The 25,900-nt window shown below is 49.1% G+C and overlaps 1 protein-coding gene across 1 annotated transcript; it reads left to right on the forward strand.

Annotated features, from left to right (window-relative positions):
• Nucleotides 1-25: 25 nt before the first annotated feature.
• Nucleotides 26-19,903, forward strand: CCDC124 (coiled-coil domain containing 124). The gene is made up of 5 exons (XM_080989253.1): nt 26-114; nt 5,365-5,541; nt 14,233-14,416; nt 15,130-15,244; nt 17,837-19,903. Exons 2-5 carry the CDS (start codon nt 5,383-5,385, stop codon nt 18,039-18,041), a joined length of 663 nt encoding a protein of 220 aa, XP_080845379.1. The 5' UTR covers nt 26-114; nt 5,365-5,382; the 3' UTR covers nt 18,042-19,903.
• The last annotated feature ends 5,997 nt before the right edge of the window (nt 19,904-25,900 follow it).

A 25,900-nucleotide genomic window follows, 5' to 3' on the forward strand; every position in this document is an offset into this window, starting at 1 on the left:
AGGCGGCGGCGAGACTATCCCCCCTTTTCCGCGCCCCATGGAGGGGTGGCTTTCGAAAAGGGAGGCGGGGGCGTGACGGACAAAGGCTGCGACGGCCGGAGGTGGAGGCGGCAGGTAAGGGGAGGGTTGGGTGGGGCAGGATGGCAGGGGATTGCGAGACCCCCCCTCCCCGTCTTATTAGGGGGCAAGGGGCTGCCTTCAGGGGGGAGGGGGAGGGGGAGACCCCCCAAAGCCATGGGGTGGAAAGAGAGAAAGGGAAAGGAGGAGAGAAGAAAAGAAATCTCTCCAACCTTGCAGTGCATTTTATTAGCTCTTCTTATTAATCTCCATTGAATAAAATGTGCCCTTTAACAATAAATAAATCAAGCCCTTTGTTTACTTCGTGCCAGCTGCTACTTCTGTATCCTCAAATCCCATTATTATTATTATTATTAATTGTGAAAGTGCTCTTGTGCGTTTGGCATTCTTCGTTTTGGCATACTTTTGCATACAGCTCTTAAATTTTGATTTTTTTTTTGTTACTAAATTATCAGATTTTGCAAATTCTTTGAGGCAACACTCAGAACAAATCTCTCCTCTCCGTTGACTTCCCAGCCACCCTTTCCATGGTGTTCTTTCCTTACTGTATAAAGCTGCTGTATTACTTATATTTTACCCATTATATACATTAATTCAAACTTATTAAACTACCGTTTCTCATCTGTTGCTATGCTTCAAGTCTTGCATATGTTTTAACGTGAACATGATATATATTTTTAAATAACCCACAAAATACTTCCATTCTTCAAGAATTTTTTCTCATTTTTTTCTTTAATTCTAGCAGTCTATCCACCTCACCTCAATTTCGTTTTTTAATCCCCTAATTGTGATTTAGAGAGTTTTTTACTTTTATTTTCAATCGCCTGGTGGTCACTTTCCATTGTCTAGTCTTTGGAAATACGTTGCTTTACTATGTTTGCATGCAGGTCCTCTGGGATCATAGTTTGCATGCCCCTGATCTGTATATATAGCAGTGTTGCAAGATTTTGTAAGCATTATTACACAAACTGTAGCTGCATACAGACACGCCATAAAATTGTTTGGGTTTAATTATTTACTTGTGTTTTATCTTGCATTTTATAATGCGAACTGCCCTGAGATCTTTTGATGAAGTGTGGTATATATTTTATATATAATAACAATAATAATAAATTTTATTCCCCGCCCTCCCCGGCCAGAGCCAGGCACAGGGTGGCTAACACCAGTAAAATTACAGTACAAACATAATGGGGGGGGGGGCAATTTAAAATACAGGTTAAAATGCAAGAGATCCTTGGAGCAAAGTTGTGTACTTTAGATCAGAGGTCCCAAAATTGTGGTCTGGAGATCACTGGTGGCCCATGGCTTGTCTGTAAAAAATAAAATTTAAAGGCACACAGCACATCACCTTCCTCAGAGGTTTTTAAGCAGAGGTTAGATGGCCACTTGTCATGGAGGCATGAGCGGAGATTCCTGCATTGCAGGGGGGGTTGGACTGGATGACCCTTAGAGGCCCCAACCCTCTGATTTGATGGTTACAGTGGCTGCCCCAAGCAGAGAAAACCATTAAGTGGTTCCACTTCCCAAAGACCTTCAGCTATTTTCAAATGATTCGGGGGGGGGGAGGTGGGGGGGATCCAGTGCCTCAAATATGGGGTGTGTACGCAGCCTGTATCTATATCTTTGTGGCTTAGGGCCCTCGTATTTACGGGACCGCTTCTCCTGGTCTGCCCCGCAGAGGACCTTAAGGTCCATGAATAACCATAGTTTACAGGCCCTAAGGAAGTCAGACTCTCCTCCACCAGCGCCAGGGCCTTTTCAGTGGTGGCTCCGACCTGGTGGAATGCTCTGTCCCAGGAGACTAGGGCCCTTCAGGATTTAACTTCCTTCCACAGAGCCTGTAAGACAGAGCTATTCTGCCTAGCTTTCAATTTGAACCTAGCCTGATCTTTTATTCCCCTTCCTTCCTTCCCTCCCCCTCCCCTTTTTATGAAGATTACCCACTCTGAGACCCCACAGCTAATTCTCCCCTGGTCTCCTTGCTGGCCCAAATAGGACTAATTTATCCAGCTAGCCGTGGGGATCATCTAATGTTTATTGGATGGATTTCCCCCTTAAATTGATTTTTGAATTCTGAATTCATTGTTATTCATGTTTTATACTGTATTTTATGCTGGGGGGGGTTGCATCAATTAAGTGTTTTAAATTTGTTGTTAGCCGCCTTGAGCCCGGTTTTCTGAACCGGGAAGGGTGGGGTATAAATAAAAATTTATTATTATCATCATCATCATCATCATAGGATTGTAGGGTTAGAAGCAGTGTTAGAAACTCGGGTGTATAAACTAGGCGCCAAACAGCACCTATAATTCAGGGTTGGGTGGACTAGATGGCTGTTGGGGTCCCTTCCTGCACTGTAATTCTTTATTTTTTTTAACTTTATTCCAAAACTGAAAAAGAATTACAAACATCAAATTCAAAATCCATATTCATTTTGTCACATAAGCCTATTACATGGTTGACAAGATTAAAATATACCTACTGTATTTTTTGCACCATAACACTCACTTTTTTCCTCCTAGAAGGTAAGGGGAAATGTCTGTGCGTGTTATGGAGCAAATGCCTGCGGGTGGCGGGGGGGATCTGCTGCAGTCGTGAGCAGAGGATCCATGGTTCCCCTTCCTTCCCTCCTCCGTGGTTACAAAGCATGGATCCACATGGATCCTCAGGATTTTTGCATTGGGCTATTCCAAACTCACTGTCAGATCACATGTCTGTGGCCACAGCATGAACCACAAAAATCATATATCCACTATTTCGTTTAGAATATTTTTTTTCCTTGTTTTCCTCCTCTAAAAACTACGTGCGTGTTATGGTCTGGTGCGTGTTATAGAGCGAAAAATACGGTAATTGCTATAGACTTCCCTTTGCTATATATAAATGCAACACAATTAGAAATATTATATTAGAAATTTTTATAAATTCCCCTAGACCCCCCACTCCCCTTCACCCATGTGTGATCTCAATATATATATATTTTACTTCTTCCATCTTGTGTTGTTGTAGTTTTCAGTTGATTCTTTTATTATTTCGTTGCTTACCCCTGCACGTTTTACACATTATCTATTAATATTCCAGTTCCGGAACCATATTTTTTCATGTATTCCTTCACTCCATCCCACTCTTTAATTATTCTCTGATTTGAATGGCCTCTAAGAGTTGCCGTCAATTTTGCCATTTCCACAAACTCGCAGAGCTTGCTTTGCCATTCTAATAATGATGGTATTTTCTTCCCCTTCCAATTCTTTGCGATCAATATTCTGGCCGCTGCTGTTGCGTAAAGGAATACATTTTTCTTATAGAATTAGTAAAGGTAAAGGGACCCCTGACCATTAGGTCCAGTCGTGGCCGACTCTGGGGTTGTGGCGCTCATCTCGCTTTATTGGTCGAGGGAGCCGGCATACAGCTTCCAGGTCATGTGGCCAGCAGGACTAAGCTGCTTCTGGCGAATCAGAGCAGCGCATGGAAATGCCGTTTACCTTCCTGCCAGAGCGGTACCTATTTATCTACTTGCACTGGCGTGCTTTTGAACTGCTAGGTGGGCAGGAGCAGGGACCGAACAATGGGAGCTCACCCCATCCGGGGGATTGGAACCGCCGACCTTATGATTTGCAAGTCCTAGGCTCTGTGGTTAACCCACAGCGTCACCCACTTCCCTATATAGAATTACCCACGCTGTAATTCTATGATCTCAACTATGTTGCTTGCTCTTACAGTAATTCACTTGTCCCAGTTTGCAAGAAGGAGAAACACACACAGTGTGGACTAAGGTGGAGGTTTTTAAACTGTGTCTGCCAACCTGGTGCCCAGAAACCTCCATGTAGAACCATAGATCTGTAGAGTTGGAAAGGACCCCCTGGTCTGACCCCCTTCAATGCAGGAATCTTTTGCCCAACGTGGGGCTCGAACCCAAAACTCTGGGTAGCTCAGTTAGTAGACCTCTTCATCTCCGGGCCGTGGGTTTGAGATCTACATTGGGCAAAAAGGTTCCTGCGTTGCAGCGGGTTGGACTGGATGACCCTCAGGGTCCCTAAGAGTCTTATGCTCTACCGACTGAGCTATGAGCCTTTTAGTGCTAGGGGTATGGCTGCTTTGTTGGCTCCTTACATCTCTCAGCCTGACCTAGCCACTGTGATCCACGCGACGGTCACCTCCAGACTGGATTATTGTAATTCGCTCTACGTGGGGCTGCCCTTGAGACTGACCCAGAAACTTCAGCTGGTGCAGAATGCCGCGGCGAGACCCCTTATGGGGTCCTCGCTGCGAGATCACATTCACCCGGTGCTATACCAGCTGCACTGGCTCCTGGTGGGGTAAAGGATCAGGTTTAAGGTGCTGGTTTTAACCTTCAAAGCCCTATGCAGCCTAGGACCCTCGTACCTACGGGACCGCCTCTCCTGGTGTGCCCCACTGAGGACCTTAGGGTCCACAAATGACAATATTTTGGAGGTCCCGAGCCTCAAGGAGGTTAGATTGGTCTCAACTAGGCCCAGGGACTTTTCAGTACTGGCCCTGATCTGGTGGAACGCTCTGTCGCAAGAGACTAGGGCCTGCGGGACTTGACATCTTTCCGCAGGGCCTGCAAGACAGAGCTGTTCCGCCTGGCCTTTGGCCAGGGCACAGCCTGACCCCCTCCTTTGGCAATCCTCACAGAACTCTAGCCCAATGGTTGCCATTAATCTGATTTGAACTGATTTTATAATGAAATGGTTTTAGAATGTTGTATCATTTTACTGTTTTTAGCCGTTCTGAGCCCGGCTTCAGCTGGGGAGGGCGGGATATAAATAAAATATTATTATTATTATTTGGTCTGCCTGTAACATCTCCGTATGGGACGCGGGTGACATTGTGGTCCAAACCACTGAGCCTAGGGCTTGCCGATCAGAAGGTCAGCGGTTTGACTCCCCGCGACGGGGTGAGCTCCCGTTGCTTGGTCCCTGCTCCTGCCAACCTAGCAGTTCGAAAGCACATCAAAGTGCAAGTAGATAAATAGGTACCTCTCCGGTGGGAGGTAAACAGCCTTTCCGTGTGCTGCTCTGGTTTGCCAGAAGCAGCTTAGTCCTGCTGGCCACATGACCTGGAAGCTGTACACCTGCTCCCTCGGCCAATAAAGCGAGATGAGCGCCGCAACCCCAGAGTCGGTCACGACTGGACCTAATGGTCAGGGGTCCCTTTACCTTACCTAACATCTCCGTGGCTTTGCTTTTACGGCGCAGGTCGCTCTGAGTGCAAAATTGCAAATAAAACAAAAATCACGTTTGCGAACCCCTCTCTTTTGCCCCCGGCCAGGCCAGAGGACCCTGAGGGATGCCCAAAAAGTTCCAAGGGGAGAACACCAAGTCGGCAGCCGCCCGGGCGAGGAAGGCGGAGGCCAAGGCAGCAGCTGATGCCAAGAAGCAGAAAGAGCTGGAGGATGCCTTCTGGAAAGACGAGGACAAACACGTCATGAGGAAGGAGCAGAGGAAGGTGAGCGGGGAGGGCCTGGCAGGACGGGGGTCCCCAAAAAATGCTCTGCCAGGTTGCAAAGGGAAGAGGAGCAGAGCGAGCTGCCAAACGTATATGCACCTTAAACCGAGCTTGCGGTCGCCACAGCAGAATGTCTAGGCGCCTTTTTAATTTGTGTATTAATTTTATTTATTAAATTAGCTATATAAATTAAGTCGGGAAATAAATATGGGCAAAGCCAAACGCCACTGAGAGAAGGCTCTGAAATATTCTTGTCTGGAAGCTTGAATTCGTTTCGTTCCAAATGATTTGATTTGATGTTTTCAAGTGTTGTCAACTGCTTCGGGGTTATTGTTTTTCTTTAAAATACAAAGCGGCATAGGAATGAAAATGTTCCTTATTGTTTTGTTATTGTTTCTTAAATTTGTATGCCGCCCTATACCTGCGGTTCTCAGAGCGGCTGCAGCAGGAAACCGCAAAATGAAAACACAAAATACGTCATAAGAACCCACAACAAGTTCTTCTTTTTTTACTTTTTTTAAACTTTTTTTTATTATTCGCTTCATTTCTATACTGTAATAATAATAATAGTAGTAATAATAATAATAATTATTATTATTATTATTATTATTATTATTTATTATTTCTACCCTCCCCTTCTGGCTGGGCTTCCCCAGCCACTCTGGGCGGCTTCCAACAAAAATTAAAATACAGTAATGCATCAAACATTAAAACTTTCCCTAAACAGGGCTGCCTTCAATATGTCTTCTAAAAGTCTGGTAGTTCTTCTTCTCTTTGACATCTGGTGGGAGGGCATTCCACAGGGCGGGAGCCACCACCGAGAAGGCCCTCTGCCTGGTTCCCTGTAACTTGGCTTCTCGCATTGAGGGAACCACCAGAAGGCCCTCGGAGCTGGACTTCAGTGTCCGGGTTGGACGATGGGGGTGGAGACGCTCCTTCAGGTATACTTGGCCTTTGAGGCCGTTTAGGGCTTTCAAGGTGAGCACCAACACTTTGAATTGTGCTCGGAAATGTACTGGGAGCCATTGTAGGTCTTTCAGTATATGGTCTTGGCGGCCGCTCCCAGTCCCCAGTCTAGCTGCCGCATTCTGGATTAGTTGTAGTTTCCGGGTCACCTTCAAAGGTAGCCCCACGTAGAGCGCATTGCAGTAGTCCAAGCGAGAGATAACCAGAGCATGCACCACTTTAAATGGGGGGGGGGGGGGAGCCTCAAAGCAGTTGACAACGCATTAAAACAATAAATCCAGACTAAAACAAATTCAGGCTTCAAGAATCTTTTAGATCCTTCTTTAAGTGGCATTTTGCCTTCCCCTTATTTATTTACCGGCTAGATTTTTAAAGCTGCCCCATGGCAGAAGTGGGGTGGTGAGAGTTCTGGAGTAGGACCTGGGAGATCAGGGTTCGAATCCCCACTCCATCATGGGCAAACTTGGAGTCGGTGGGCATCTTCTGGCATTCTTAAGCAGATCAGACACACTCCGAATTGCCCAACCTGAGACAAATAATGTGGTTTTGTGACTCTTCTGACCGGGCTGACTTCCTCTTTCTGAGCATTTCAGGGCTTATTCACCTCCCTGGAATCTGGAAGGGCAGGATCCGATCTGGGGTGTGTCTCCCTTTCTTGACCTGAGGCCTGTGACTGCTGGCTCCTGTGTTGTTTTTGCTGGGCCAGCGGCACTGAAGTGGCCTTTCTGGGGCCGTGAAGGTGTGTGTCCTGGGCTACCCAGACATTGAGACCCCCCTCTCACTGACGGGGTCCAAAGCAACAGAAAGCGAGACGTTTGGCACCAGCTTGGCTGCAGGAGTTGCCAGAAGGAGGCGTACAAGGCGCCATCCAACCGCCTTAGAGTCTCCACTCAGGATTTGTTTAGGGTTTTCTCCTGAGCCCTTTTCTTCTCCCAAATATATCCCACAAGGCAGCAGAGATTTGGGGTCACAGTTTTCCTTCTCCTAGATAGGAGACCAGCCCCTCACTTGCCTCTACAGCACGGGCAGAAACCGCCTTCTTGACCATGGGGATCACTCTTGGTCTTGTCCATTCCGTCCGCCGGAGCCTGTCTTCACATGCAGGGGAAGCCCCTAACTCGCTGAGGGTCTGAGACCCATCGGCTCCCCTCACCTGGTTCAGCCGGCCAGTCGAAGCCGTTCTGGGATTGTGGCTGCTGTCGCCTGCTGACAGCTTCCAGGAGCTGCAGGTGAATGCTGAGCGCAGGTGGGAAAACAACCCCAGGAGGAGCACAACATGTCCCCTGCCATAAGTACTATCTCTCCCCTAACACCCCAGCCAAGGCCTGTAGCTCACAGGTAGAGTGCCTCCTTTGGGTGTGTGAAAGGTCCCTACTGCAATCCCCAGGTATAATAATACCACAACTAAAAAGGTAAAGGGTAAAGAGACCCCTGACCATTAGGTCCAGTCGTGGACAACTCTGGGGTTGCGGCGCTCATCTCGCTTTATTGGCCGAGGGAGCCGGCGTACAGCTTCCGGGTCATGTGGCCACCATGACTAAGCCACTTCTGGTGAACCAGAGCAGCGCACGGAAACGCTGTTTACCTTCCCGCCAGAGCGGTACCTATTTATCTACTTGCACTTTGATGTGCTTTCGAACTGCTAGGTTGGCAGGAGCAGGGACCGAGCAACGGGAGCTCACCCCGTCGCGGGGATTGGAACCACCGACCTTCTGATCGGCAAGTCCTAGGCTCTGTGGTTTAATCTACAGCGCCACCCATGTCCCTTAATCCCACCACCACCACTACTACTACTAATAATAATATACTTATACCCTGCCCATCTGGCTGGGTTGCCCCTGCAAAAAACCCTGGAGAGCTGCTGCCAGCCAGTGTAACCAACACAGGCCTAGATGCACGGATAGCCTGCATCGGTGTCCAGCAACTTGCTACGATCCCAATTTAATCCAGGCCCTTTGTTTATACCTTTGAAGGTGACCTGGAAACTACAACTAATCCAGAATGCAGCAGCTAGACTGGTGACTGGGAGTGGCTGCCGGGACTATAGAACACCGGTCCTGAAAGACCTACATTGGCTCCCAGTACATTTCCGAGCACAATTCAAAGTGTTGGTGCTGATCTTTAAAGCCCTAAACGGCCTCAAAGGCCCAGTATACCTGAAGGAGCGTCTCCACCCCCATCGTTCAGCCCGGACACTGAGGTCCAGCGCCGAGGGCCTTCTGGCAGTTCCCTCCCTGCGAGAAGTGAGGTTACAGGGAACCAGACAGAGGGCCTTCTCGGTGGTGGCGCCCGCCCTGTGGAACACCTTCCCTTCAGATGTCAATGAAATAAACAACTATCTGAGTTTTAGAAGTCACCTGAAGGCAGCCCTGCATAGGGAAGTTTTTGATGTTTTATCGTGAACTGTTGGGAGCCGCCCAGAGTGCCTGGGGAAACGCAGCCAGATGGGTGGGGTATAAATAATAAATTATTCAATCAATCAGTCAATCAATCAATCAATCAATCAATCTTTATTACGATCCAGAGACCCAACAAATCGTTACAAAGCAATGCACAATTCAGACAGCCTACCTCCAGGTTAAACAAGCATTTTGTTCAGAATATAGGGATCATTGGTTCTTGCGACCACCGATAATAATTTCACCACTGCTAATGTTCTAGCGTTTGTCCAGTCTTCCAATAGGAACCTAACATAATGAGCCTCTGATTTTCCCGGGAAAGGTACCAGCAAGCCCTGGCTTGCTCATATTTCGCACAAAGTCTGTCCTGGTAGGGAACTCCTCTCAACCTGCCATCCAACACTGCAGAAGGAAAGACATTTAGTCTGGCTTTGGTGAAAAGCCTTCGATAGTTTGGTTCTGTCAGGTTTTTAATGTAGGGTGTTAATTTAAAGACATGCCCATATTGTACTCCTACTGCCAGTAAACTACAGACTGCATGTGATCGAAATCGCAAGTCACTGTGTGTATTATCCCATAATCTTTTCTTTAACGTCTTTAGGGCACCTTCATTACCTAGGTAATAAAGTTGGGCGGGTGATAGACCAATAGAGGTGGCTTTTCTATCCATGGTTTTCTGCCATTTGCTGACAAATTCCTCATTGGTCAGGTGTTGGTACAAACCCTTCCCTAGATTAAACACTGAAATCCTGAGCCAATGTTTTAGGGCAGCCCACCACGCTTTAGTTGAAATTGGACATTCACCAGCTTCTAATAGAAGTATAAGGGACGCGGGTGGCGCTGTAGGTTGAACCACAGAGCCTAGGACTTGCCGATCAGAAGGTCGGCAGTTCAAATCCCCGCGACGGGGTGAGCTCCCGTTTCTCGGTCCCTGCTCCTGCCAACCTAGCAGTTCGAAAGCATGTCAAGTGCAAGTAGATAAATAGATACCGCTCCGGCGGGAAGGTAAATGGTGTTTCCGTTCACTGCTCTGGTTCGCCAGAAGCGGCTTAGTCATGCTGGCCACGTGACCCGGAAGCTGTACGCCGGCTCCCTCGGCCAGTAAAATGAGATGAGCGCCACAACCCCAGAGTTGTCTGCGACTGGACTTACCATATTTTTCGCTCTATAAGACGCACCAGACCACAAGACGCACCTAGTTTTGGGAGGAGGAAAACAAGGAAAAAAATCTTCTGAATCTCAGAAGCCAGAACAGCAAGAGGGATCGCTGTGCAGTGAAAGCAGCAATCCCTCTTGCTGTTCTGGCTTCTGGGATAGCTGCACAGCCTGCATTCGCTCCATAAGACGCACACACATTTCCCCTTACTTTTTAGGAGGGGAAAAAGTGAGTCTTATAGAGCAAAAAATACAGTAACTATCAAGGGTCCCTTTATCTTTACCTTTAACAGAAGTACAGTGGTACCTCAGGTTACATACGCTTCAGGTTACAGACTCCGCTAACCCAGAAATAGTGCTTTAGGTTAAGAACTTTGCTACAGGATGAGAACAGAAATTGGGCTCCGGCGGTGCAGCAGCAGCAGGAGGCCCCATTAGCTAAAGTGGTGCTTCAGGTTAAGAACAGTTTCAGGTTAAGTACAGACCTCCGGAACGAATTAAGTACTTAACCTGAGGTACCACTGTATGGAGTTGGGGACACAGTTGTGTACCTGCAGCAGAGATCATAGAAATTTTGCCTGAAAGCCATCCAGCTTAGGCAGGATTATTATGATAACCATGAGGACTAGATAGAATTGTGTTTTATCTTTTGGGGATGGGACGGAGCTTGGGGGCAGAGAACCTGCAGGAGCTCCCAGGTTCATTCTGCAGTGGTGTCTCCTGGAAGGGCTGGGAAACCCCCCCCCCCCCAGCAACTGCTGCTGCCACCAGTGCTAGCCAATAGCTGAGCCAGGTGACCCAGTGGTCTGTGTTACTTGGGTAGACGCTGGAGTCTTCTGAAGCAGGCGAACAACACCTTTCACGCTCCATTTGGTGAAGGGGCACTTCTCCCTTCTGCCCAGGAGGCGGCAGCAACAGATAAATCTCTCTAGCTGGTTTGGGAGCTTTTGGAAACACAGAACAGGTTTGTCCCTCTCTTCTGTCTCTTTGGATGAATCCTATAGTGTCTCGTTTCCCTTTTGTGGGGTGGCGAGGGGAGAAAGGGGCAGCAAGGATGCTTGCTTTGCATGCAGAAGGTCCCAAGGGGGAGGACCAGAGAGCTTAATTAAAGGCACCTCCGTAATTCGGGAGGCTTGAAACTGCGCCAGACCAAGGGCGGCGTTGCTCCCATCTCGGTTTCAGCCCTGCATCTCCGTGACATCGACCTGTCCCCTGGGGCGGGACGCATCCTTTGGATCAGACCACCTGGGTTAATTTGATCATGCTTCCATGGTGACACGAACCCGCTGGCTCCAGGGATGCAGAGTGTTCTCTCTCTGTTTCCATCCTCTCTCTCCCTCACTTCCATCTTCTGTGCGGCAGGAGGTTGGACTAGATGGCTTTGGGGGTCCCTTTGAGCTCTATAATTCCGTGATCTCTCTCTGCTTCCTAGCCTCTTGCAAGAGCACCTTCCTCCGCCATTAAGTTTGAGCACAATGCCGTTTTGAGACACTCTGAAATCTTTAATGGGATGCGAACCCTATAAGGCCAGCTGCCTCACCTTGAGCCAGATCCATTGGATCTATCCCAGTATTGCCCACACTGACTGCCAGCAGCTCTCCAGGGTTTCAGGCAGATCATAGATCCAATACAAAAAGAAAGTCATAATAAAAACATAACTTCAAAAAAAGCACAACTTGCTGTATATCAAGCACCGTTCCATCATCCATTAGAATATAATACTAAGCAGTAATATTAAATACATATTAATAAATAACACTTAAGAAGTTTGCACCTAGCAGTTACAATAAAGAATTGCTAAGCTATAATCAATAAAAAATAATGGTGAATCACAATGCATAAAATGAAACATACAAAACTACAAATACCACAAAGTACAAAAAAAACCATGTAAAGCGATCAAATTGTTTGTATTATAACATAGATAGATAGATATAGATATGATTTTGTTTGTATATCTGAAGGAGCGTCTCTACCCCCATCGTTCTCCCCGGACACTGAGTTCCAGTGCCAAGGGCCTTTTGGCGGTTCCCTCACTGCGAGAAGCCAAGTTACAGGGAACCAGGCAGAGGGCCTTCTCGGTGGTGGCACCCGCCCTGTGGAACGCCCTCCCACCAGATGTCAGAGAGAACAACAACTACCCAACTTTTAGAAGACATCTGAAGGCAGCCCTGTTTAGGGAAGCTTTTAATGTTTGATGCATTACTGTATTTTAATATTTGGTTGGAAGCCGCCCAGAGTGGCTGGGGAAGCCCAGCCAGATGGGTGGGGCATAAATAATAAATTCTTGTTATTATTATATTATTACTATGTGATTTTATATTGTGAACCTCCCTGAGACCTGCAAGTGTACAGCAGTATACTAATAATAATAATAATAATAATAATAATAATAATATAAAACATGGGCACACAGCTATTGTTTTTTTAAACAAATATATCCCTGAACTCCTCTCCTCTCTTCCTGGCTGCTTCTGCAGTTCTCAAAGTCATGGCCATCACTGCCTCCTGTGGCGGGGAGTTCCACAGTTCATCTCTCCGCCACAGAGGGGAAGACCTTTCTTTCATCTGCTCTGAATCGTCAAATGTTAAATGATCTGATGGCTCAGTTGGGCAAAATGCGTGGGGAGGGGCGCTTTGAGACACAGCTTTTCCAATTCGAAAGAGTCTCTGGTCTTATTGACTCCTGGTCTTAATGCATCTCCTGGGCTTTTGGATTTGTTGATTGCTATTGACCAGATCCAAAGCGCAAATTGCTTTCTGTACCACCTTGGCCAGTTGGGAGGTGTTAACGGGCATGTTGGGCTTTCCGCGCCGTTGATCTTGGGCTTAGCTGCGCTTCTTGGCGAATCGTTGAATGGATTGCTGTCTTTGATTATTTAGGAAGGCTTGTATTGCAGGCCAACTTTCCCCAGACTTCAGATGTTTGGGGCTACAGGTACCATCCTCCCTGGTATCATGCAGCCAGGCTATCTGGGAGTTATGGGAATTGTAGTCCATGCACCGGGGGAGGGCCATAGCTCAGTGGTAGTGCTCAAAATCCCCCAGGCACGTTTTGCGACTGGCGCGGGTCCAGTTACAGCCACGTGGAGATCTCTGGGCACCAGGTTGCGACTGGCATCACCTGGCTGGCCCCTCCAGCTTTCTTAAGCCGGTCAGCATTTATCTCCCACCTTTTTCTCCAGGGAGTACATGGTTCACCCCCCCATTCCTCCGTTAATCCCGACAACGACCCTGTGAGGTGGGCTAAGAGGCTGGAACTGACTCCAGGGTCGCCCAGTGAGCTCCAGGACTGAGTGGGGATTTGAATCCTGATCTCCCAGGTCTGACACTCTAACCCCTACACCACCCTGCCTTCCTAGAGCTCTTCTGCTATGGGGCAGCTCTATAAATTAAGTAGGTAAATAAATACGGGGAAAGCAAAATGTCACCCGCCGAAGGATCTGAAATACTTTCCTGAATTTCTTTTATTCTGGATTGTTTTATTGGAAGTTTTAATGTGTTGAAAACCTGCTTTGAGGGTTTTCTCTCTCTTTCAAATAGAAAGTAGTATAGAAATGAAATGAATAATAATAAAATAAAATCAGTTGCCAAAAAAAGGCTCCTAGACATTCCATTGTGGCGACGACAGTAACCTAGGCTTAAGGTTAAGTTATTTTTCGGAGTTTCTCACACTGGACTTTGCATTCTGATTGTCCCAGTCTCAGTCCCCAAAGGCATCACCAGATTAGGGGTGGGAAAGACCCCTGAGTCGGAAACCATTGCTGCCAACCAGTGTAGACAATGTTGAGCTCAAGTGTTTCTGACTCCGTATGAGGCAGAACACGGTGCTCCTATTTAACTCCATCCTTCATTCAGAATCATGAAGAAGAAGAAGAGTTTGGATTTGATATTCCGCTTTATCACTACCCGAAGGAGTCTCAAAGCGGCTAACAATCTCCTTTTCCCTTCCTCCCCCACAACAAACACTCTGTGAGGTGAGTGAGGCTGAGAGACTTCAGAGAAGTGTGACTGGCCCAAGGTCACCCAGCAGCTGCAGGTGGAGGAGCGGGGAAGCGAACCCGGTTCACCAGATTACGAGTCCACCGCTCTTAACCACTACACCACACTGGCTCTAGACTGAGGACTAGACTCTTTTCTCTCTCTCCCTCCCGCCCTCCGGTCGCTTTAGGAAGAGCGCGAGAAACGGCGCCTGGAGCAGGTGGAGCGCAAGAAGGAGCTTCAGCGCCTCCTGGAAGAAGAGGATGCCAAGCTGAAGGGGAAGACGCCCAAGCCGCTGCCCCCGGGCAAAGTCACCCGGGCGCAGATCGACGAGGCGCTCCGGAAAGAGCAGCAGAAGGAGAACGGGGAACCCGGTGAGCGGGAGATGATGGGCTAGCGCAGGCATAGGCAAACTCCGGCCCTCCAGATGTTTGGGACTACAGTTCCCAGCATCCCTGACCACTGGTCCTGTTAGCTAGGGATGATGGGAATTGTAGTCCCAAACATCTGGAGGGCCGGGGTTTGCTTATGCCTGAACTAGCGGGTGCTGGGAGTCCAGGTTTAAAAAAGGTAAAGGACCCCTGGATGGTTAAGTCCAGTCAAAGGCGACTGTGGGGTTGTGGCGCTCATCGCGCTTTCAGGCCGAGGGAGCCGGAGACAGACAGCTTTCCGGGTTATGTGGTCAGCAGGATTAAACCGCTTCTGGCACAACGGAACACCGTGACGGAAACCAGAGCGCATGGAAATGCCGTTTACCTTCCCACCGCAGCGGTACCTATTTATCTATTTGCGCTGGTGTGCTTTTGAACTGCTAGGTTGGCAGGAGCTGGGACAGAGCAAAGGGAGCTCACTCCATCGTGGGGATTCGAACCTCCGACCTTCTGATGAGCAAGCCCAAGAGGCTCAGTGGTTTAGACCACAGCCACATCCAGAGCAGAGAGTGACTCACAGAATGCAGTGTGTTAGAATGATGGAGTTGGAACGGACCCTGAGGATGGTCCAGTCCCCTGCAATGTGTTGCTGCATTTTTTAAAAAAAGGTTGACCTCCAGCTAACCTGTTGTTCCATTTGCCCCCTTCTCTGCCAGGAGAGAAGCTGAAGAGTCACCTTGAGATGCCCTTGGAAGAGAACATCAACCGCAGGGTCCTGGAGGAAGGCGCTGTAGAGGCACGGACCATCGAGGATGCCATTGCGGTGCTCAGGTAATCCACATGAGAGCTAAGAGCCTAGGAGGCGTCCTGCAGCAGCTGGATGAGGACAAAGTGGGGCCCGTCTAGTCCAGCATCCTGCCCTCACAGGGGCCAGTCAGATGCTCCAAAGCAGGGGTGCCCAAACCTTTTTCAAAGGGCCAGATTTCATGAAGTGAACCCCCCAAGGGAGGAAGGCTCAGAGTCCAGAGAGGGGTGGTGGGGCAATGATGAGCGGTCAGGGGCAGAAGAGGGACGAGACTGGGAGGAGGAGGTGGCAGAAGCTGAAGAGGCAACATGGCTTAGTGAGCAGGGAGAGTCTGTGGCAGAGAGAAGTCCAGAATCGGAGGCAGAAGCTGAAGCAGGAGAGGAGGGAGGCCAGGAGGCAGAGATGAGTCCGGGTGGTGAAGAGTCACGGATGTCTCCCCCTCTTGTTGCAACCAGCTCCCCTCCCTGCTAGTCTCCCAGAACCAGGAGAGGCATGAAAAGGGCGGAGGAGAGGTTGGTTTTGCGCAGGCGCAGTCTCCGATTGCTTGGGGAAAACCCATGAGGGGAGGAGACCTAGGCAGCTGTCATGGACTGACTGGATGCAGAAGGGTGGTGGGAGGAACCTGCTGGGGGGACCCCCAAGGGAAGTCCGGAATCAGAGGTGGAAACTGAAGCAGGAAAGGAGGGAGGCAGAGATGAACCCGGCTGGGGAAAAGTCGCTAAATTTATTCAGAGAAAGAGAAGGCTGAGAGGTGATATGACAGCCATCTTCTAATATCGAAAGGGCTGCCCCATGGAAGATTGAGCAAGTTTGTTACCTGCTGATCTGGAGAGTAGGGTCTGAAGTGATGCATTCAAATGACAAAAAAGAAGAATCTGGCAAAACATTGGGAAGAACTTCCTGAGGGTAAAAGGAGTTTGACTGTGGAATTGACTCCCCTGGGCTGTTGTGAATTCCCCTTCCTTGGAGGTTTTTAAACACAGCTTGGATGACCAGCTGTCATGGATGCTTTAGTTAAGATTCCTGAATTGCAGGGGGTTGGACTAGATGACCCATGGCATCCCTTCCAACGCTACTGTTCTACGAATGCAGGAATCACAGCCAAGAATCCCTGACAGATGAGCAACCAACCTCTGCTTAAATCCCTTCCCTTCAATGAAGGAGCGTCCACAACTGCCCAAGGGAGTCCATTCCACAGTCAAACAGCTCTTAATGTCAGAAAGTTCTTCCTGATTTTTAGTCGGAATCTCCTTTCCTGTATTAAAGTCATAGAATCATAGAACTGTTAAGGTCATTTCAAATCCCGGTTCTGTTTTCTGCGGCATTAGCTCCCCCTCCCAGTTTGGTGCCACCTGCAAACTGGATGAGCATCACCTCAATTCTTTCATCCAGGTTGTTTATAAAGACGTTGAACAACAACGGGCCCAGGACAAATCCCCACGGCACCCAACTGGTCACTTTTTCCCAGAATGATGGGGAACCATTAATGAGTACTCTCATTAATGAGAACTGCCAACCTAGCAGTTCGAAAGCATGTCAAAGTGCAAGTAGATCAATAGGTACCACTCCAGCGGGAAAGTAAACGGCGTTTCCGTGCACTGCTCTGGTTCGCCAGAAGTGGCTTAGTCATGCTGGCTACACCGGCTCCCTCGGCCAATAAAGCGAGATGAGCGCCGCAACCCCAGAGTTGTCTGCGACTGGACCTAACGGTCAGGGGTCCCTTTACCTTTAGGTTCGGTCCATCAACCCACTAACAGTTCCTTCATTCAACTCACCAGCTTCCTCGAAGAATATCATAGGGGACTTTATCAAAAGTCTTGTTGAAATCAAGTCACCGTATTTTTCGCTCCATAGGGCGCACCTAGTTTTCAGAGGGGGAAATCAAGGGGGGAAATATGATCCCCCCCCCCCAGCTCTGGTAGCAGCAGACAGGCCTGTGCGCTTCTCCCAGACCTTCTTCCTGCTTTTGCAGGAGGTGGGGGAATTCCCCCATCTCCCGCAAAAGCCCACAGGAGCCGCTCACCCTTTAGGGAGTGCACGGCTCCTGCGGGCTTTTCAACCAGGAGGGAGAAGGGACTGACATGGCCAGTCATTCCTTTCTCCCTCCTCGGGGAAAAGCCTCAAAGAGGTCGGGGAGCAGTGCAAAGGCGGTGCGCTGCCTTCCCTCTGTCCCCTGAGCTTGTGGGGCTGGCGGTGGGGGGAAGCGCTGCTTTCCCCCACCACCAGCCTCAAAGATCCCTAAAGCCTTTGGAGCGCAGCAGGACCTTGTGCTGTGCTCCAAAGGCTTCGGGTTCTTTTCGCTGACCCAAAGCCTTTGGAGCGCAGCGCGAGTTCCCGCTGCACTCCAAAAGCTTGAGGCTTCTCGGATAGGCTTTGTAGCGCTCCGTCTCCCTGTTCTGGCTTTGGGCTTAGCCGCGCAGCCTGCATTCGCTTTATAGGACGCGTACACATTTCCCCTTAATTTTTGGAGGGGGAAAAGTGCATCCTATAGAGCGAAAAATACGGTATACTATGTGCAGCATTCCCCTGATCCACTAAGCTTGTAACTAGATAATCCTTGGTTCCAGCTCTGCAGTTTTGCCATGTCTGTGATTCTCATTTCTCCCCCCCACCTCCAGCGTTGCCGACGACCTGGACCGCCACCCCGAGCGCCGGATGAAGGCCGCCTTCACGGCTTTCGAGGAGGTCCAGCTGCCGCGGCTGAAGCAGGAGAACCCCAACATGCGTCTCTCGCAACTGAAGCAGCTCCTCAAGAAAGAGTGGATGAAGTCGCCCGAGAACCCCATGAACCAGCGGCACACGGCTTACAACAGCCAGAAATGAGACTGGTGAAGCCCCCCATGTGTGGGCGTGGGAAGCGGTGCAGGGAGAAAGAGAGAGAGACCACCTCCTTTTTCCGCCCCCCAACACTGAACCGCCTTTCAAGAGCAGCCAAGGCCACTGTGGTCCCTCCAAGCTCCGCTCTACGGATTAAAATTAAGGTGCAACTAAATATTCCCCCTTGCTTTCGTTGACTTCCCCCGTTGGACTCGAAAACCTCTCCCATCCCCAGACACGCCCCTTAAATTTGGGTTTCCTGATCTCCTGCGGAAGCAGGCTCAAATTGGCTCCGAAACCTTTCCTGCCGGGCCAGATGGGATTGCCCCGGGTACCTAACCTTCTTCCTCTCTCTGGGACGGTGCTGTCTTCACCTGCCTCTTTGTGCTTTGGATTGGGGGGCTGGGGGAGACTCAGGCGTAGCAAAAATCCGTGCCACCCCCTTCTCTTCCTAACCCCAGAGCGCAACACTTTGCTCTGCCACGTCGCGTCTCAAGACGGGCGCTAGTTCTTCTTTAGAGGTCATTATGTCTTCCAAGATTGGGTTGTGGGTCAGTGGGGCAGGCGTGAAAGCCCTTGCAGGTGAAACAACAAAGAAATACCGCCCCCCAGCATTGCAGAAGCGAGAAAAAGCGGGGGCAGATCACTTTGCCATGCTAGCCGCCTTAGGGAGAGGAGTTCTTCCTTAGCCTTCCAGTTTTCCAAACTGGCCTTTTACTCTGTTTGTGGAGGGCGGTTTGGTGCAGAGGATCCGTTCGGCAACAACCGCGAGCCCCCTCCCCAATCCTGCAAGCCTCTTCTCGTGACTCAAAGTAGGGTGGCCCCCTCTGTAAGGAGGAGGCCGAGGCTGCCCCTTGCCAGGACTTGCTGCCCTCGCTTAGTTCTTGCTCTGCTTGTTTATTCAGTGCCTCTATCCCTCCAGATACTGCTGCCCTCCATCTCTTGCCACTGTTGTCCCTGACCATTGACCCTGCTGGCTGCTGGGGGTCCAGTGGTGTCTTGAAGGCCGCAAATGTCCCTCCATCTCCGATTCATCTGGCAGCCATAAGCTGCTTCTTGGGTCAGGAGGGCTGGCATCGCACTCAGGACCTGGAGGAGTAAGGATGGGTGGAAAATCCTCACACACCCATCTCAGTGAAGCCTCTGAGCTTGGCATCACCTTTTTGCATTCTTGCCGTGCGATCGGCGCCCCTCTTTTGACTCTCTTAACAACAGACGGTTTCTTTGGGGGGTCTTTTAAAATCTGCAGGGAGCATGCACCTCCCATCTCGCCTCCCCTTACCGCTGCCCCCCTTCTGGCATGGGGTTTTTCCTTGCTCAGGTGAATTTGGAACAAGGTGCAACTCGGTGACGTCTTCCTGTTGTTGAGGAGGGCTTTGCATGATGAGGGACAGCCTTCCTCGTTCTCCTTGTGCCACAGGTCAGCGGCAGCAGGGCTCTGGTCTTGCCAAGGCACGAACTGACCGCTCAAAAAACAGCGTGTTCCTTTTCCCTCTTTCCTCTGCTGAATCCAGGAATGCTTGCTGAGTTTCAGATGGGGGTGTCAGAGCAGCAGGGGACACCCATTTTTCTCTCTCTCTCTGTGTGTGTGTGTGTACGCAAACTGGCCTACTAATTTGGCATCATCTTCCTCTCTCCCCAGTTTTTAGCACCAGGGCCTTCCCTTTTTGCTCGATGTGATCCCATCTGGCCCCCAAGAACAATTATGAGCCCCCCCCAACCCCAATTCGCCGGACATACCCCAGTGTTGCTGCTCTTCTCTGCAGAGAAAAGTTTCAGCATTAAAAACAAAAAGAATATATAAATATTGCCCCAAATTTGTAAACCCAACTTCCCAAAAGGAATAAAGTGTTTGAACTGTGCCATCATCTGATTTTCCTCCGTTGCTGCTTCTTCTTCAAAAGGTGGTGTAATTGGATATCTCTTTGACGTCTTCTAAAAGTCATACAGTTGTTTATCTCCTTGACGTTCTGATGGGAGGGCACCACTACCAAGAAGGCCCTCTGCCTGGTTCCCTGTAACCTCACTTCTCTCAGTGAGGGAACTGCCAAAGGAACTGCATCAAACATTAAAACTTTCCCTAAACAGGGCTGCCTTCAATATGTCTTCTAAAAGTCTGGTAGTTCTTCTTCTCTTTGACATCTGGTGGGAGGGCATTCCACAGGGTGGGAGCCACCACCGAGAAGGCCCTCTGCCTGGTTCCCTGTAACTTGGCTTCTCGCATTGAGGGAACCACCAGAAGGCCCTCGGAGCTGGACCTCAGTGTCCAAGCTGAACGATGGGGGTGAAGATGCTCCTTCAGGTATACTGAGCCGAGACCGTTTAGGGTTTTAAAGGTCAGCACCAACCCCTTGAATTGTGCTCAGAAATGTACTGGGAACCAACGCCGGTCTTTCAGGACCAGTGTTATGTGGTCCCCACAGCCACTCCTAGTCACCTGTCTAGCTGCCGCATTCTGGATTAGCTGTGGTTTCTGAGTCACCTTCAAAGGCAGCCCCACAGAGAACTCATGGCAGTAGTCCAAGTGGGAGATAGCCAGGGCATGTAGGCAGGTAGGGTCTCAGATGCAGCTGGTAGACAGCAGCCCTGGACGCAGAATTGACCTGCACCTCTATGGACAGCAATGAGTCCAAAATGACTCTGTGTTCTTTTGAAAGGCTCTCCAGCCTGTAAATGGACACAAACGCCCACCTTGACCAACGCCTCTCTCCCCCACCACGGATGAACTGGGGTTCTCAACCCTGCAGCAAAAGGCTTAGCCAGAGGATCCCATCTAGAGACATCCCCCAGACGCCTCTTTCTAATTATCATTAGCTCTGCTGAGCCTTTCCTGGGGGGAAAACAAGGCCTCCTAATTAGGTGGGGTCTGGAGCGGTAATTGCAGCATTTACAGAAAGCAGGAAAACAGCAAGCCTTGGAAAGGGGATGGTTAACCCTTTAGAAGCCAAATGTATCCCACTTCCTAGTAGTTTGGGGGAGCTGGGTCTCCCTATCAGGAAGCAGCTCCCTAACTCCCAGGTGTGCCAAGACCACTTCAAAAAGCCATATTCACCCATTCCTAGGTTTCATCGAAAGAAGTGGAGGGCCGGGTTAAAACCCGCTGCTTTCCCTGCATGTGAATACAGCCTCCCTGTGGACGAGACAAAGAGTGGGTCCAGCGGTCAAGAAGGCAGTTTCTGCCCTTCTTGTAGAGGGGGTAGGTGGTGCTTGTCCACCTGGGGAGGGAGCCAGTCTAGGAGAAGGAAAACTCTGACCCTAAACTTCCACTGCCTTGCGGCCGGGATCTCTTTGAGAGAAGAAAAGGCAGTGGAGTAGACCCTCTGCAAAAATGGAGCAGAGTCCCTAAAGTAGTTGGATGGCGCCTTGTACGCCTCCTTCCAGCAACACCTGCAGCCAAGCTGGTGCCAAACGTCTTGCTCTGCTTTCCTTTGGACCACATCAGTGAGCCCAAGAGGCAGGTCTCGTCGTCTGGGCAGCCCAGGACCTCCGTGCTCACTGTCCAGGCTTGCTCCCCAGAGAGGTCACTTTGGTGCTGCTAACACAGCAGTTTGCCTTCACCTCCAGAGGTGTAGGGACGCGGGTGGCGCTGTGGGTTAAACCACAGAGCCTAAGACTTGCCAATCAGAAGGTTGGCAGTTCGAATCCCCGCAATGACGGGGTGAGCTCCCGTTGCTCGCTCCCTGCTCCTGCCAACCTAGCAGTTTGAAAGCACGTCAAAGTGCAAGTAGTTCAATAGGTACCACTCCAGCGGGAAGGTAAACGGCGTTTCCGTGCGCTGCTCTGGTTCACCAGAAGCGGCTTAGTCATGCTGGCCACATGACCTGGAAGCTGTACACCGGCTCCCTTGGCCAGTATAGCGAGATGAGCGCCACAACCCCAGAGTCGTCCGAGACTGGACCTAATGGTCAGGAGTCCCTTTACCTTTACCAGAGGTGCACTCCGTTGCCTCTGGAGACTGACAGATGCCAACAACAACAACAAAATAGGGCTAGCCCTGAAGACAACCCAGTTGTCCTAATTCCGCCAGGAGGAGGGAGCCAAGGGAACTGTACAGGATAGGCTGCCTGGGGCAGCATTGAGCACATAGAATCATGGAATTGAGGAGTCGCAAGGGCCCCCCAATGGCCATCTAGTCCAACCCCCTGCAATGCAGGAATCACAGCTAAAGAACACCCAGCAGGTGACCATCACAACCTCCATTGTTTTTCCCATTTGTCTCTGGCATTGATCTTATTTTCCTGGCCATCATCCAGCCTGAGCGTCTTCTGTTATCTCTCCCTTCCTGCCCCGATGTTCCTGCATCCTCTCAGCAGATATGGCATGCCTTAGCATCGCTCCCCACCTCTGCGGGGACCGAGATAACCAGAGCAGAGGCTGATGCACGAGCGATAACGGTCCGCCGTGCCGCAGAAGCGACAACCCCTCCAAGGTCGCCCGAAGGACACTGGTTCAGTTCTCCTTTTAATTTCCTGGTTAAAAATAAATAAATTAGAAAGGGGGGATTGAAAGCCAGTGCGTGGCTCCATCCAGACCTTCAGACCTTCTGAGGACCCGAGCCCTGCAAAGATTACAGAGCTCTGCCTCCATTAAAACAGCAAAACAAAATGTTTCTGGAATTATGCAAAACCCAAGATAGCTTTAAAAGAGGATTAGACAAATTTTTAGAGAGGGCTATCCCAGGCTACTAGCCGCCAAGGCAGCAATGCTTTTCGTAGACTGTAGAGTTGGAAAGGGACCCCGAGATTCATCTAGTCCGACCCCCTGCAATTTTTGCATACTGGCTGTTGTGAAACTATGGAACTTCATCCCGCAGGCCACCCGTCTTGGCTAGGAAGTCGACAGAAATAAGAGACAAGACTGTTGGAACTTAATAAAATATTGAAACTTAAAAAATAGAATTGGGAGAGGGAGTTTGTGAGTTCAGCAGAGTGCATCCCTTTGCAGCTTAAAAGGGAAGCTTAGATAGTCTGGTTTTAGCCTTTTAGTTTATGTAATCTGGGGTGCTTTAAGGCAGACTATAGATTTTCCTGGTATTTCTCCCCTCCCCCCCCCTTTAAAATAATAACCACACAAAGAGTCTTGTAAAAGGTGAAAACAGCATATTCTGTTGCAGAATAACAAATCACAGCTGCTTTGTTCAGGCAGCCTTAAAATAGTAATTCGGTTGCAAAGACACAGAATCATAGAATTGTAGAGTTGGAAGGGAACCCCCCCCCCCCCGATGATCCTCTAGTCCAGGGGTCAGCAACCTTTTTCAGCCATGGGCCAGTCCACCGTCCCTCAGACCATGTGGGGGGCCGGACTATATTTTGAAAAAAGAATGAACGAATTCCTATGCCCCACAAATAACCTATTTTTTTTTTTTAGATAATGTTTATTAAAATTTTCAAAAATACAGAAAGTAAAAAGTTAAAATACATTCAGAACCTTATTTTCATATATCCACTTTCTGGGACTCCCCCCTTCCCCCACCCCTATCATATTCCTGTTTCATATTGTTGGCTCCACAAGCTCTCAATTCTGATTAAAAACTTAATTTGTTTAGACCATTGTTCGAATTTAAAATTTCTACACTCCTCATCAATACCCTTAATAAAAAGCCAAAAGTTTCTTTCCCAGGGCCCACCCCATTTTTATTCCACAATTTCCCTTTTTTTTTTAATAATAAAGACTCCCCACATAATAAAAATATCAGAAATAAGAAATAAAAGATAGAATAGATGAAACAAAACCAGTTCAAAGAAAGAAATTGACAAGCCTTTGGATTTTAGTTCTCCCCCTCTGTCCCCGGTTTAATTTCCCCCTGACCACCAAACCATGTTATCCGCCTGGAATTCTTACAATCCATAAATCACCTATTTTCCCCCAACTCCTTGCTGGTTTTTTTTTTTTTTTCCCTTACATAATTTATTTTTTAAAGCACTTAGCTTCAGATCTTTAATAAAGCTCCCCCCATTGTTCTTTCCAAATTGTAGTCCAGTTTCCTCTTGTTCCGCTGCTGAAACGTTCTAATTCAGAAGCTTAGTAAGTCTGCAGGGATTATTGTTATTCAGGAACAAAAACTTGCGTTCAGTCCCTTCCTTTCTTCAATAGAAAATTCTATTGTCTCCTTTAGCTGTACACCCTGTAGACAAAATATTATTTCCGTTTTGCAGCTTTCCCAGAAGATAACCAGTTCTATAAAATTCCAATGGTATTTTTCCACTTACAACCATCTTTGTAATGTCCCGAAACTCCTCTAGGGGGATTATTGTAACTTTGTTTTCTCTAGTCCAAAAGTCCGATTGTTATCCATGTTTTCGCCATTTTGTATCCAAGTTTTAAAAAGTTGTAGCAAATTGTAACAAATTTAGCCAGCAAAGTTCTCATAATAAAATCCTCTCTGCTTTCCGACTTTGACAGCTACTTTGACAGCTGTCAAAATCTCCGACTCTTTTCACCAGGCTCTCTCTTCAATCACCCCGGTTCCCGGGGGGGGGTTACGTTTCTTCTCCCTCAATTCGTCCTCCAGCACAGTTCTTATAATTTCCCATCGTGGAATTCTTAGGTTTTATCAGCAATACAAATCTTTTTGGACCTTGGTTTCCCCGTCCTTGTCTTAGAAGGTTTACAATAGGGGGGGGGACTGACTTCCTTTTTGGATCCCCCCCCGCTCGTGTCCAAATCGAAAGGAAATTCTTTTTTTTTTCCTCCTTTTAAACCCAGTTTCCAAATTACTCACGGGTTGTTGTTAAAAAGTCCGAATTTTCAATGGAAGAAGTCAGCGCTCTCCGCCGGATGGCATGCGGCTGCGCTCGGCAGGGATAGCAGAGGACTCAAAGCACCACGCTTCTCCCCGGCACCCGATCCGTAGCCTTTAAAAAGGCTCCTTCACGAGTCGGGAGGGCGCTGACGGTGCCAGCCGAGTCTCCATGTCCACGGCCCTCGTGGCCGTGGTTTTTAAGGGTCCCCGCATCGCCGGTGCGGTAGGACCCAGCCCCTGCCGAGCAGGCTCCCTCCGGAGCTCGGAGGGAGTCCGCCATTCGGCGATGGCGCCAACCCGGAAGTCGCCCCACAAATAACCTAGAGATGCATTTTAAATAAAAGGACACATTCTACTCATGTAAAAACACTGATTCCTGGACCGTCCATGGTCCGAATTGAGAAGGCGATTGGGCCGCATCCGGCCCCCTACCTCTGCTCTAAGCCAGCCCCCTGCAATGCAGGAATCTCAGCTAAAGCATCCATGACAGATGGCCATTCAAACACCGCTTCAAAGCCTCCAAGGGTGAGCCCACAACCTCCCCAGGGAGACCGTTCCCTCTTAAGTCTGGCTTAGGGTGGTGTCTGAGCAATGGAACACAGGCCCATCCGGAGACGGTTCTCACATTTCTGGTTTGGTGATGAGATGAGTCAAGCCGGCCCCTGTCAGGACACATGGAGCGTGTCCCTCAAAGTTCTTGCTAGCAAACTTGCAGAAAAAACTTTGCGAGTTTCAGCTCCTATCGTGTGCCTTTGCAGCAAACATGCATTGTTGTTTCGGCTGCGTTGCAAATATCCCACAGGCTTCTAGTTGGCTGCTGCGAAAACAGGATTCCCAGCGAGATGGACCTCCTTGGGTCCATCTCCACCAGGCTTTCCTTACCTCCTAAAGCTTAAATGCATGCTGAAATCAGCATTAGCTTCCATCTGTATTTTCCCTGTTGCTAAATTATGGACGGGTTAATTAGAGCTGACTTGATAATAATCATCTGATGTCAGATTCTTACATCTGAAACCCTTCAGAGTGCAAAAAATCCAGATTATGAGTAACGCCGTCCTGACTCACCCAGAATAAACACCCGCACACACTCCTTCCTTCCTTGAATATCACGCTGCCCCGCGGC

The sequence above is a fragment of the Podarcis pityusensis genome (assembly GCF_964106645.2).
Source record: "Podarcis pityusensis genome assembly, chromosome: 18".
Taxonomy (NCBI): domain Eukaryota; kingdom Metazoa; phylum Chordata; class Lepidosauria; order Squamata; family Lacertidae; genus Podarcis; species Podarcis pityusensis.